This window comes from Vombatus ursinus, unplaced genomic scaffold (assembly GCF_900497805.2).
Source record: "Vombatus ursinus unplaced genomic scaffold, bare-nosed wombat genome assembly UNPS02014799.1, whole genome shotgun sequence".
Lineage (NCBI taxonomy): Eukaryota > Metazoa > Chordata > Mammalia > Diprotodontia > Vombatidae > Vombatus > Vombatus ursinus.
In genome coordinates, this window is record NW_020954577.1 from 50,176,884 (window position 1) to 50,191,784 (window position 14,901).

The 14,901-nt window shown below is 43.4% G+C and overlaps 1 protein-coding gene across 5 annotated transcripts in view; it reads left to right on the plus strand.

The window, feature by feature from the left end:
* Positions 1-14,901, plus strand: part of LOC114050601 (src kinase-associated phosphoprotein 2-like) — a 191,924-nt gene that overhangs the window by 149,430 nt on the left and 27,593 nt on the right. For all 5 annotated transcript variants that reach the window (XM_027872422.1, XM_027872423.1, XM_027872421.1 and 2 more), the window contains one exon: positions 11,811-11,882. In XM_027872422.1, coding sequence (XP_027728223.1) covers positions 11,811-11,882 — 72 coding nt within the window. The remainder of the gene's footprint in view (positions 1-11,810; positions 11,883-14,901) is intronic.

Sequence of the window (14,901 nt, forward strand, 5' to 3'; positions counted from 1 at the left end):
TGTCTCTCATATTTGTCTCCTTCATTCCCCTCTTTTCCACTTCAAACCACCTCACACCTGGCTTCTTTTCATAGCCTCTGATTGGGCTTCTTCTTTCTGTTTTCTCTTTTCACTAATCCATCTGCCAGCCAACATCAATCAATCAATCAGCCAGTCAATAAATAAGTATTTATTTGGCACCCACCATGCTGGGAAGCAGAGACAGCGATGGAAGAGTCTCTGTCAGGGGAGAAAGTATCCGTCTGTCTGCACAAGCGCACACATACGTGAAGATCTGGGCATGGGGTGAGGGATGGTGGGATTTGCGGCTGACCAAATCTCTGCCTCCGTTGGCATCTGCTACAGTTGGACTTCTCCCTGCCTTTTCAGATTCATTCACCCCATTCTGCCTGTTCCAGCCAAACTTGGCTGTTAGCTGCTCCCCACACTTGACGTTCCATCTTCCACCCCCATGAATTAGCACAGGCCCTCTATCCTCTCCCCTCCCCGGCCTCCTCATCACTGTTTCTTCTTCTGCTTGTCTTCGCTCAGGGCTCAGCTCAGGTGCTGCCTTGGTAAAACAAGGTGGCTTTGATTTCCCCCTCCCCCAGTGGTTACTTAATACCTACAAAACATCATAGCATCTAAGTCGTGAAGAAAACTTAGAGGTTGCTTAGGCCAGCAGTTCTCAGAGTGTGGTCTGCTGACCTCCGGAAGGCCTCAAGAGCCTTTGGGGGTCTGGGAGGCCAAAACAATTTCCTAATAGCACTAAGACGTTATTTGCCTATTAAAATACTCCTCCTTTTCCCAATATCATGTCTACTTGAGACTGAATTTTCTTTGTAGATTTCAGCTGGAACATATCGAAGCAGATTGAAGGCAGAAACAAAAGGGAATCCAACTATCTTCAATTAAGCCAAACTTTAAAGAGATTTGCAAAAATACATAAAAACAATGCTACTCTTTTCACTAAAATTTTTTGTTTCATAAAATATATGTTTATAAAAATGTTAATTTTGTTATGATGTTATGGAGTTATTATCAAATGAATTAATAAATTTTTTAAAATTTCATCAGTCTTAATTTCTATCACGGTAAATATTGATAGAGATAGCCTACATGAGCAAAAGCTCTTTGGGTCCTCAAACATTTTTAAGAGTGTGAAGGGACACCAAAAAATTTGAGAACCACTGGTCTAGACCCATCCTTTCATTTTATATCTGATAAACTGAGGCCCAGAGAAGGTCAAGGACTTACCCACGGTCACACAGATGGCCGGTGGCTGGCGAGGGCCAGGTGGCTAGGGCCTGGGCATCTCCCTCTCCCTTCCATATCAAGGCTCTTTGTCTTCATTGACAAAATCAGAGATTCTTAAAGTTTGGACCTCGATTTTTTGTTTGTTTGTTTTCTACAAGCATTTGTGATATTGACAAGTTAATTGGCTATTTTGCATTTAATGATTTATGTATAAATTGTGACCCTCATAGTCATGGCAATTAAAAAAAACATTTTACTTGATTTGAAAAGTTATTATAACACTTTAAAATTAAAGTCACAAGTAAGAGAGGATCTAAGTTCCAAATCAGATTGTGTAATTAAGGAATATTTGTAGATTATTTTTGTTTATACTCCATTTCTACATAAATTTTATTTTTGGTAGCTGAAATTAACTGATAAATACTTGTACAGAAGTTAATGTAGACCCAGGGCCCATATAGCAGTGGGCTTCTGAATAGCTTAAAATACCTCATAGACTCATTTTCATGATTTCTTCAGGTTGAAATTATTCTTCTTCGGGGTAGCTAGATGGCGCAGTGGATACAGTACTGGCCCTGGAATCAGGAGGACCTGAGTTCAAATCCGGCCTCAGACACATGATATTCACTAGCTGTGTGACACTGGGCAAATCACTTAACCCCATTGCCTTGCCAAAAAAAAAAAAGAAAAGAAAAGAAAAGAAATTATTCTTTCTCCTTTGTGGAAATAAAACCAAGAACCAGGGAAGTTCCAGGATTTTTTGAGGTCACAATAATAGAGCTAATTCTCTAGTTTACTTGACTTCCAGCGTGTCGTTTCTTCCCCTAGGTTTTTCATTCTAGAACAGTCTGGCCAAAGGATACACAGAATCCTCTAGGTCAAGGAGAGCCATATTTGAACAATATTTCTCAAAACAAAGGCAGCAGCTAAGAAGGGTGTGATCCATAATCTTCTGTGTTTATGCCTATTTAGCTGTTGTAGGGTAGGTGGATAGAAGTCTTAACCATCATATGTACATTTCAGGCCCGAAGGACCATATTGGTTCTGTGTTTTATGACTTCCTGTGACTTTTTAAATATCTGAGAATTCATCAAAGTCATTTTCTGAAGGTGTTTTACTGGGGATAGAAATTGCACTATAAGTAGGGTTTTCCCACCTTTTCTTCTTCCAGCTCCTGGGGGAAGAAAAGTTTAATCATTTTAAAGAAATGACAAAATCAATCCTAGGACTTGATCCAGGCATCCTGAGTCTTCTCCTGTGCCAACAAAATGTCTTCAGCTTTTTAAAGCAATGTCAGCTAAAAGTTTCATTTGCTTATCACTGTCCTTTTTAGTTATTTAATTTATCCTAAAAATAACATTTGTAAAATGGAAATAGCCATTTTGTGAAAACTGCCTCGCTGGGCAGATTTATGCCTCTTATTAGGGTAATAATCCATCTGTTCCTGAGCAGGATCAATTTGTAAATTAAATTGATAAATTGGGGAGGGGTAAAAGGCCTGGATTTTTCTCCCAAGTAAGCATTTCCTTAATATTTGGGGTTTGCCACATTTGAGCAAACTCCACACATCTTACAGAAGGCCCTCTGTGGCAGAGAGAATGTCAGACAGCTCTTTGCCCAGGAAGAGTGGGTGGGAGGTACATTTCTGCCTTCCGTTAAGGATTGGTGCTGACCGTCGGCTGTAGCATTTCCCATCACAACCTGAACGGTGTGGTGATGGAAATTTCAGATATTTTTTAAATGATCATACAAGTACTTTTGTAGGTGACAGCGTTCCACAGAAGCCTCTAACCTTTCAACAGTGTCAGGAAATTTGAAAAACTCAAAAATTAGTATGCAAGCAAACATGCAACTATGCTTGAATAATCTTTTAAAATTAGTTCACTGCAGTATTTTTTTTTTATCTTGACTGATCAAAACATCTCCTGATGATTCTTCTACCAATATGTGATTGGAATGATAACATCCCATGCTGAAGAGCCTCACGCCGCAGTGGAGAGGCTTGTAAATACAAGCTGCCTGTGTGCAAGAAGCTTCCAGATTTGCAATAGGATTGCTATGGAAACCACCTAATGAAAACCTTCTCACCATCTGTGTGCGTTGATGGATTTTGCTGCATAGCTGAGCTGTTTTTGTTTACTGTTATTAAAATGTTGAATAGAATAGATTAACCCACAAACAGGGACTATCTGAGGTATTAATTAATATTGGATAATGGTAACGTGGCAAATGAAATATTGATGAACAGTAAACCAAATAGAACCACTGTATACATGGTAAGGGAGAGTGCCTATTACCCAGATTTGGGGGAGCAGTCTGAAACCATTCCTTTCTGAAGACTGGCAGTTTTAGTGTATGAGCATAGTGGATGAGAAGTCTTTCTGCTATCTTCTTTATGCAACCTTAGTTTTGCTTGCCCGATCCCCAAATTAATACGTAAGTGACATCTGTGAGAAGACCCCAAGCCCACAAATCTAGATCTGATCTTTGTCGTCTTTCTCTTTGGAGAATAATTCCATTCACAGCCTGGCATGAAATGATCTGTTTGGTATTGCTGAGGACCGTTTATGTCTACAAGTCTGGTAAAGGTTTTCCCTGAAATCCCTATTAGTTTTGTGGGGGTAAGGGGTGTAAAGAGGCCTTCAACAATAGTCCCATTAGATACGTGTTAAACAACTCTCCTGGAACTCCAAGTGCCAAGCGCCTTGCCATTTACGGGCACATTTTAGTGAAATGCGCTTTCCTCGAGAACAAAGAATCACAGCCATCAGAGAAGGGAGGGGCTTTCACACATGCTATGTGCTCTTAATAAATGTTACATTGTGAAGATAAGGACCGAGTTACTCTATCTAAATCCCTTTAAATCGGGTGAGTCACAGACTCATGAGAAAGAACAAAGCTTGGTCACTTTGTTTCTTCTTCGTCTAGCTGATTCTGGACATAGACAATCTGAATTTTGTAGTGTCTCCCCAAGTGTGAGAAGCAGGCCTGTGGTTAGCTATTTGCTTACACGATAACTTCTGAACCACAAAGCAATGGACCGCTTCTCCGCTGTGAAATTTATGATCAACACTCACCAGAAAAGTCAGACAGGAAGAAGAGAATATAGAAAGGGATGAAAACTTTCTTTCCTCCTTTTTAGAAAAAAAAAAATTCAAAAACGCTCCTGTCTACCCACTTGTGGCACCTGATCCCTGAGGTTAATGATGATAATTGTTAACATTTATGTAATTCTCTAAGTGCTTTCCAAATCTGACCTCATTTTCTCCCCAAAATAGCCCTCGGAGGAAGGGGGTGCTCCATGGGATACAGGGGAGCTGTTCTAGCTTCTGCTTGATTTGCTCCTGAATCCTCATTTTTGTGGTTGTTACTGTGAGCCTGTTTGCTCGCCAGCTGGTTGAGAACCTCACTGAGAGCCAGGATTCAGAGCTTTGCGTGAATCTCACCTTCAATCCATCCTTCTCTGTTCTCTCCTTCTCCGTTTGGGTTATCATTGTGCACATTAACAAACGGCACTTAGCACAAGGCCTGGCACATAGTAGGAGCTTAATAAATGTTTATTGACTGACTGATTAAATAGCAACATTAAGACCAACACTGTACTAAACTTAACAATAAGGAAATCGCTTTTCTGCTTCCAATCTAGTCCATATTTGATGCAGAGTAAAGAACAAGTTCTGAGGTGGGGGTATGCAGACCATCTATGTTATGATGAATTTAATTCGTCCCTATTTAGGCTGTGAACCTGAAAGATGTGCTCTAATTTAAAAATGGGAATTGGGGCTCTTTATGTCTGCTTCTTTGTGTGGCACATGCATTGTAAGGATTAGAACTTTTCATTTCTCAAAGGTCAAATTAGTCTTATAAATAGTACTTTAATAAGAGTTTAATGCTAGGTAACTAGGGATCACATATTGAATATAAGCAACGAAATTTTTACAAGTCTTAAGGTTATAGAATAATCATTTTGTTCTTTAATCACAACTTAACTCTTTTTTAAAAATGTCTATGTAGATTAATTATTAATATACCTTCAAACATAAATGAAAAGGTATTAATTGCTTACTATGTGTTCAACAGTGTGCTCAGTACTGGGGAAACAAATATTATGGCAAAGATAGTCCCTGCCCCCAGAGAGCTTATATTCTAATTAGGGAAGATAGCTCACATAGTCTCCCCATGTGGTATGCCCAGAGCAGGGCACTTTGGGCCTGAATATTACAGGGATAGTGAGTGGAGTTGTAAGATAGTAGGCTGACACAACCCATCCAAGTACAGTGGCAGACTTTATTTGATCCTGGTTCCAGAACTGGGAGAGGCAATGGATTCAGGGGAGGGTATTGTGCACAGCAGAGTAGGAAGTGAAGCAGAGCATGGTTGGGTACAACTTTCCTGGAAGAGTGGGCCAAGAGAGGCAGTCACCGGTTCAAAGCTGGAAGAAAAGGTAAAAAGCACCAAGGCAGTGTCCGTGGGGTGGGCAGCAAGGTCACCATATGTGTCCTTTGTTTTCATTAAGCATTTTCAGAGATAGTGAGAGAATCTTCATGAAATGTCCTAGCCTATGAAAATAAACAAGCACAGAAATTGCATAGATTCTATTATTATAGTTACGCTTCTGGTTTAAATAGGAAAGTGACATGCCTCTGCTCCGTTCTGTCGATCAATCAAATCAGACATGTTAATAGCACACAGAAGTCACCATGGTCAGGATCATCTGAGGCCTGGCCCAGATACTTTTGTCAAGCCCGCTGAGTGGGGGCGTGGCCATCACGGTCAGGAAATCACCTAGTGTGTGCGGCCTTCCTTTGCCTTCCTTAATCACAGCAGGAAAGTGATGAATAAAGGCGCAGAGTGGGCACAAAATCAGTACCGTTTATAGGCCCCCTACATACAAACTCATGAGGGCTGGGACTCAGTCTTTATCCGGCGAGGTGGAACAGTGGGTAGGGTGCAGGCGCGAGGTGAGGCGGACCAGAGCACTAGTGCAGCCCCCGTCACCGGCCGCGTGACCCCAGACAGGTCCCCTCACGGAGCTCAACTTCAGTTTCTTTACATACAGAATGGGGGTGATAATAGTAGCCCTTTCCAGGGTTGCTGTGAGGATCCAATAAGATGATGTTTGCAAAGTGCTTTGCATACCTTAAAGCAGAATATAAATGTTATAGGGCACCTAGGTGGCACGGTGTTCCGTGAAGTCAGGAGGACCTGAGTTCAAATCCAGCATCAGACCAAACATTTGACACTTACTAGTTGTGTGACCCTGGGCAAGTCACTTAACCCCAATTTCCAGAAAAAAAAAAAAGAGTGTAAATGTTAGCTGTTGCGTATTTTATTCTCTAATGGAATTCAGAAGACAGAAGTTACGATAAACAGAATGATATGTTAAAAGTTTTCCTGGGAGAGACAAGAGTTCATCGAGTTGGTTTCATTGTGTAGCCAAAGGTAACAAGTGACATTTTATGGGACACTTGGTCATCTTGTCTGGCAGTGCTCATAATTAGCATAGACAAACTAACTACCCCTTATAGAAGAGAAAGTGGAGAAATTCCATAAAGAGCTAGACAAGATCCTCCTTGTTACATCAGCATACCTTGGTAAACTCCACAATGTCAGTGTGAAAATGGGAACAGGAAAATGGGGGAAGAAACACACATGCACATACACATACACACACACACATACATGCATGCATACATGCACACATGCATACACGCATGCACACATGCATACATGCATACATGCATGCTGGATTATATAGCTTGGGATCAAGAAATGGAAGCGACCAAAAGCTCAGAGGCTCGTAGAACTCTTTCAGCAGCCATCACAAATCCTTTTTGTTAGGCGAGTAGGAGGTGCTGGGCACTGATGATCTATCTCAAGACAAGAAACAGTTGGTCATTGGCATGGTAGTTGTTTCAGAACTGGCTCTATAGGGCCTAGCACTTTGGAGGAAGGATAAAGGTGGGACACCACATGTAGTTACTGGATCTCTAACCCAACCTGCTTAAACAAATAGTTGACTAAAAATGAGGACAGGGCAAAAGTAAAGGCATCAGCTCAGGCACCAGTTCATGGAGCAATTTAACTGTTATAAGATAACGATTATCTTATAACAATTAAATCCCTTTGCCAAATGGCTAAAGAAAGCAGCCAAGACCAGCATAAGTTTAGGGTATGAGCTCACTTGTAAAATAGTCATGGAGGAGAAGGATGGAAGATTGTGGACGCTTTTGCCCGCAGAAAACTGTAAAAAGCGGTTGAGGAGAAAATGAGCTTCTTGTGAAATCCAGTTAAGTCCGGCAATTCTGAGAGCATTTCTAGGTCAAAGTAGAAGGAGCATCACAGAGAGGTGTGATATGGAGCCGACTCGTAAGCATCTTTTATGATTGTTTTTACTGATGGTAGCCAAATCAATATGTACCATGTGAGAGCGTGGCACTGGAGCTTGAGATGAAGAAGTTAGAACAAAGTAGCTGGACGTGAGCACATCTTTAAAGACAACATATGTGCCGGGAAAACACAGTCTTCAGGACACTAAGCCACCGATTTCAAAGCAAATACTCACAATAGAATGGATTGTGGGCTGTGTCACTAACCACAAAGGGCAACCAAACCATCTGCTTGCTTGCTTCTGTCCATAAATCTTTCTGAAAGTGGTCTCTGCACATAGACATTGAGGGTATCCTTGATGAAAGCTCCTGAATGATAAAGGATTGGAAACAGATAGGACTTTGCAGATGATCTTGTAAAGAAGCTTCCATCTTGAAGGTTTCACTGTGTCTAATTTTTTCCCAATTTTTTATAAAGCGTTTGCCTCTGTAGAGCAAAATGTCACCATGAAGGTTCTTCTTGAGAAAGCACGGTGCCTACCATTAGCTAAAATTACAGGAGACAAAGAAGCAGCATGGCATGATGGTGAGAGTGCCATCTTGAAGCCAGCTGTGTGACGTATCCGCTTTGTTCTACGAAACTCTCAGAGTCCAACTTGCAGTGAAGGACTGACTTTAATTGATGGAGGTTTTCCCCTCTACACATGAAATCCCAGGTGCAGTCCTCGTACCAATTGCTAGTTCTATCCAATCTATCAATGAATCAACAAGCATTTATTAAGAATCTACCATATGCCAAGTACAAGACAGCTCTCACTTCAGTGATAATTTTGGTCAGCCATCTATCAACCACTGACATCGAAAAGGTATAAAAAAGGGGATAATATATTTATTTAAGTATTTTTTGTCATCATCATAGAAGAACTCTGTCACAGGTCCAAACAAAACAAAGATGCCCTATAGATGGCAAAGTTTGCCCAATATGTTATTCATAGATGACATTATACTAATTAAATCAAGAAGGATCCTACTGAGTTTCTTCAGTAAAACTCATAGTCCTCCATCCACAAGATGGCAGATCCAAGAATTTACACTGAACTTGTGTGTAGCCCAGATGATGACAAACAACTTGACAAAAGCCTTCCAAGTATGCACATCTGTGAGAAACACCTACCCCACTGCTCTGGTGAAGGGTCACAGATGGACAATGAGCCATGCCCAGGAAGGAGATGACCTTGAGGTTGGATGGCATTTGATCAAGTGTAGAATGTGAAAGTCCAGTCCTTCAACCCCAGGATTCTCCCAGTGATGCACCAGGGTCTGGGGAGGGCCCGAAGTGCTAGTAATCCGTAAGGTAGAGAAAGGCACGGAGTAGGTACGGAGAGGCCAGCAGTCATTTTATGCCTGAAGTGGCATAAAAGCCATCACTGGGGTTATGTGTGCCTGGAAAATGAGGGGGATTTTTCTCACAGTGAGAATGAGACACTACGGATGCGTAGCTTGGTATTGGGCTGGGACCCCTCAGACATGAAAAGAACCAGAAATACTTTGGGCATGTTGGGTGGATCCCTCATAGAATATTTTTGCATTTAGCATTTGAAGATGTGGAAGGACTGCAGTTTGCCCTGTGATAGAACCACCCATGTCATTGGCACCGCCATTCCTGGAACTAAGGCCTGAAACCTCCCTCTCACCCTTCACAGCCAACCAGTTTCCAAGCCCTCTCAATTCTACCACTGATATCTTGTGTCCTTCCCACTCTTTTGATGACCACTGCCACCACCCTGTTTCCTAGGCCCTTGTTCCCCTTCTCTGCCTTTTCCTTCTCCCGTTCTATGTGCTCCTTCCATGTGAATCTTGTTAAAACACAGTTCTGATCATGGCACTCCCAACAAAAACAAAAAGCCTTCCAGGGCTCCCCATTATCTACTGAATGAGTACAAACTCCTTCACCGAGTCTTGAACGCCTTGGGATCTTCCCGAAGCCTGCTTCTCCAGCTTCTCTTCCCTGTTCTTCACATGCTGCACCCAAACTGGACTGCTGTCTTCATTCCTGTGTTCTTCCTTCCAGCTGGGATGACCTCTGTTTAATTTTTACCTTTTGATTCCTGCCATCTTTACAGCCCAGTTCAACTGCTGCCTCCTCCATGAACCCCCTTCCCTGCATCTCCTCGGTCCTGTGAATACTAATAATAGCTAATATTTGCAGAGTGCCTTAAGGTTTACAGAGCACTTTACGTGTATCCTCTCATTTAGTCTTTGCAATAACCCTATGAAGTAAGCACTTCAGGTGGTTTTATCCCCATCTTATCAATGAAGAAACCTAGAGGCTTAGGTTAAATGACTTGCCCAGGGTCATACCCATTAGTCCCTGTCAGAGGTAGGATTCGAACTCAGGTCTCCCCAGACAACAGGTCTCTCTTCTACTCTTCTTATCTTTATTATGAAACCTGTACATTTCACCTTGTATTATTTCATTGCAGAGTTCTTTCCCTCCATGAAATCAGGGGCTACTTTCTCACTCGGGTATCCCTTAAAGCCTTTAACCTGTTGTCTTGCGTGTTGCGTAGGTGTTGAATCGATTAGTGGTGAGTGCTCAGAAACCGGCCACACATTATGCAGTCATGTTTTTATTTTCGGATGTATTTCTTATTCCTGTGGGCTGCCTCCACAGCGTCTAGCGTCTTCACCTACCGCCAGTTCCCTGGAAAAGCGTTTGCATTTCAGAATTCTTTTTTTTTTTTTTGGCAATTTGGGGTTTAGTGACTTGCCCAGGGTCACACAGCTATTAAGTGTCAAGTGTTTGGTCTGAGGTCGGATTTGAACTCAGGTCCTCCTGACTTCAGGGCCAGTGCTCTATCTACTGTGCCACCTAGCTGCCCCTGTGTTTCAGAATTCTGAGAATAGTTGATACTGTGTGTGTTTGTTCTCAGGCTTTCCACAGCTCTCCCTTTCACACTCACGGTAGATTTCTCCCCCAAAATGTAAATGGGCCCTTAAATAGGAGAAAAGTTAAAATGTAATGAACATAATGTTTCTTTGATGTAACAGTGTTATAGAATCAGGTGTTGTATTCATTCTTTCTTTAAAACGATGCCTATTTGATCCCATTATAGTCATTCAAACTTAATAACTAGAGAAAGGAATGTGAAGGGAGAGTGAGGAAGGTGAGCAGAGAGAGCGTATTAAGTCACGTGCTTATCTTAACCAGCTGGAGTCAAACATTCTAATTGTAGGGAGCTGGTGTTCTAGAGGTGGTATAAATATAATGAGGCTTAGGTAATTGACTCATTAAGTACTGATTTTTTTCTCCATGTAGAATATTCACTATGGCTTATTATCATCATTTGGGTTAATATGCACACCTATTTGCAAATCAGGGTTTCATAAAGGTTTGGACTACCGGCAACCTTTCCATTGCCTTAAGAACGTCTCTCACCCATGAGTCCCAGAGACCTTCCGAGATGATCCCTGGAGTGACGTGCTGCTCTCTATATTATGGTTGGCTTAGGTGGCCTCTTTTGATAGTGCTTTTAAAAAGCAGCCAGTAGCGGACTTCACATTTTTAATACAGTTTGATCTCTTGATTGGGGATGGTGGGTACAGAATGGATACCTGCCTGCCTTCTAGGCTGATCGTAGGGCTCTTTGTGGCCACATGTGGTTCGAGTGTCTATCACTGGAAGGGCAGTGAGTATAACACAAAGATGGTGAGATTGGGGTCTGGCCATTCTCTGATGCTGTGTGACCCTGGGCTAGTCATCCAAACTCCCTGAATCTCCAGTTTCTCTATCTTTAAAGTGGGGATGATAATAATACATGAACTACCTGTGTCAAAGCACTATGTAAATGAGCATTATTATTTGTGAAATGTCTTAATCAGCATATTATCAGGCCAAATTCACGTGCAGGATTCTTTCTGCCATAACAAAATATGTAAAAAGAGAGCAAGTTAAGTCGCTCAAAGACTCATCCTGGGGCCTTGTGTGTGGGAGGTGATGAATACATGTCTATTGTGGTTGAATCAAAGTCAATGTCTTGACATTCTTTTATGATAGAAGAAACAACCACATATAGATGGTAGAGCTCTTGTGTTGGGCTTTGTGTTACTGGAACGGATGGGAAGGCTCCAAAGTGGGGTTCTTTGATGAGTGTCTGAGCTTCTGGGGCTTCTGAGCTGGAGTGGGGCTGCGCTGCCTGTCACTGAGGAAGACTTCAATGTCCCCTTCCCTTTGTGTGTTTGCAGAAGATGAAGATGACAGTTCTTACAAGATGGAGGAGCCCAAGCAGATGAATGAAGAGGTCACTCACACTCCAGGTAATTCACTGGGCAGCTGGCTCCCTCCCAGGATGCTTTGATTTGGTATCTCTCTTCAGGTTCTGCTTCTCACTGCGAGAAGGAGAGAGATGCATGACCTCCTCCGGCCCGGTGTCTCAGAGCAGCAGCAGAGCTGCTCAGCCCCTTTTAGGGTATGGATTTGAAGGCCCCCCGTTGCCTCCTCCAGCCCGGTGTCTCAAGACAGCAGCGGGGCTGCTCAGCCCGTTGTAGGGTTTGGATTTGAAGGCCCCCCCCATTGCCTCCTCTGGCCTGGGTATCTCAAGGCAGCAGCAGGGCTGCTTAGCCCCACTTAGGATGCATGAAAACCGCTTGAGAAGGATTTATAAAGTAAGCCAATTTATACAAGGTATTCCTTCCTGAATTACTCTGTAATGACTCAATTAGCTTTCATTTCTGCACAAAGGAGATTTAGTTGCATAAATTAGCTTATCATCATTGAGGAAGTGTCACTGCTAAAGGACAGTTTATAGATACAACATGCAGTCGCTGTCAAACCTATAAGAATGTAATATAGACATCTGTGTATACTTTGTGCTTGAGCAGAACAGACTTCTGCCATTCAGAGGGGAGCGGGGGACAACAAGCTGCCCAGGGGACTGGCGATGTGGACGTCTCTGAAAAGGTCAACTTGACACGGGCTCTGGCAATCGACCCACAGCTCTGTCTTCTTTGATAAAAATCAGATAAACCTAAGACCGCTAATTGATCTGCAGCCGGTTTAAATGTTGGCCGTGCATATCTTCATTGCATATGATTAGCACAGGAGGCGAAGGAATCGGGTCGGAAATGCCACCGTCCGGTGACAGCAGCAGAAACACGGGCTGGGGTATCCATGGCCAGGGGCTGGGACGGACTGGCCTCCTTATCAGCTTCCGCTTGGCACAATGCCGTGGGGCCCTCAGTGCGAAACCAGCTGGCCTGGCTGGACGCAGAGAACAAACCCCGTTCGGGCCCAAGGAGGGGGCAGAGTCATTGAGCCGACTGTCACTTTACACAGGGAGGAAGGGGAGAGTGGCTTCTTATCAGGACTGTACACCTCTCCGCTGGCCACTGTCAGCTGTGGCCAGCTTGGCCCTATCCCAGTGTGGCCTGTAAAGATTCGTAGCCTGGGTCACCTTCCCCTCTGTCCTGTGTCTCATCCATCACTCCCCCGGTACTGTCACAGAAAGGACAAGGAGTGTGTGTTCAGGAAGTTGCTTTCCAGAGCTCTTCCTACTGTGACATATGGAAAGGAAATAGAGGCCTGGTTTCCGGACCGACACAGGAAGGCCAGAGCAGGTTGCTGCAAAAGGTTTGGGTTTGCTTTTCTCAGAAAGGAAGCAAGGACGAAGACATGAGATGTTAGCCCGCTAACCCTGGTAGCATTCAGCCCTTGCTGCCAACCCCCAGGTCTTAAAAGCTTTGGGGCCTGGGCTCCCTTGTCATGTCAGTGCTTGCATTCCTCCGGTAGTGGGTCAGAAAACCCTTGCCAAGAGCCCAGGAGTCTGGCAGTCAGCCCGGTTCCAGATGTGGAAGGTGTGTGCACACAAGAGAGACATTTGCCACAGTTACACATATTCTGGCTCAAGGAAACTTTATTTTTCAAAATCTTTGGAGTAACTTAGCACCTTGTGGCTTTTCAGAGTGCTCAGCCTCTCTCAGAGAAGCTCAGGAAATATAGCTAAGCGTTCATGAAGCAACCCCAGAGCAGGGCACAGATTCTTCTCCATAGTGACTTGAAATTCTTTTCAAGCAACAGCCTTAATGCTTTTACATAGCAGTGACCTTTGATCTCCTCCGGGCTGCCAGATAGGTAACCTGAGAAGTTTGTTTGCCATGCAGGGCAGCGAATTGACAAGGGTATTACCATCTTGCTGAGCATCACATGACGTGAACTTCTAACCTTACCCAAGAATGTTATGTGTTTTCCACACTGAATAATTTTGCTACCAAAAAAAAAAAATTGCAAGACTCCAAAGTTACTTAAACATGAGAAAAGCTGGGCTTTCCCCCACCACCAATGGTACTTGTCTGGTGCCTGCGTGCCCCCGTTTTTGTGGATGTTGGTGTTTCTCTTGGTGATGGGGTCTGACCGTTGCAGGCGATTGGCAGAGGCTGCTTCAGATTTCTGACCTCAGACTCGGAGGGGACCTGGGCACGACCAGGGGTCTGGAGCCTCCGCTGCCTCTGCCTTGGTCCTTCTGTAAACACGATGCTATCATCTTGTACAGCCTGTGGGCGTGTGCTTGGAAACATGAATTCTTTGAAGTTTGTTTCATTCCTGCCGAAGTTGAACGTGTCGATTGTCTGTAGTTCAGGCTGATTCAGAGTTTGAGCATTTAAACTCTCATGCCAATCATGGGACCTTCCTGCTGTCCTGGTCTTCTTAAAGGGAGAGAGGAGAAGGACAGCCCTCCCTCAGTGTTCACCTCCATTTATTTTGTTGCTGTTCGTTCTTACCAGTGTAAGACATGAGGAGGTGTTTCTTTCAATTTTGGAAATATGTCAGTATGTGGAAGTAATAATCCATGCCCAGGATGAAAAGCCCTGAGCAGATTTAATGTCTGTGTGAGTCGTCAGGCTGGGCTCCAGGATTCTTTCTGGTCCATCTATCTTGTATATTTTGAGCACAGTAAACAATACCAACTCCTCTCTGAAAGGGGCTTTGCTTAAGAAATATTGCTTCTGAGGATGTGTCTAGCCTTAATGTAACGTAGGTGTAGAGCAACATTTTTTTCTCTAATAATCAGAGATGCGTAGGGTCCCCAGGGATTAGAATGATTCCTAGGCTTAATTTTTCACGTTCACAGTTCGCATCTAGCACTCACTCACTGCCATCCCAGGAAGATGAAGGTGATGGTGGCTCCACTTTCCCGGGTGTCTTCTCCCTCGTTGTGTCCCCGTCTCCTCTTTATTTGAAGAACTTGGAGGTGTTGGTATTTTAGCGCGTGTTCTGTGCGTGTAACTCTCTCATGTTGGGAATATCTGTGTTTCCATAAAACTCACCTTGCCACCACAC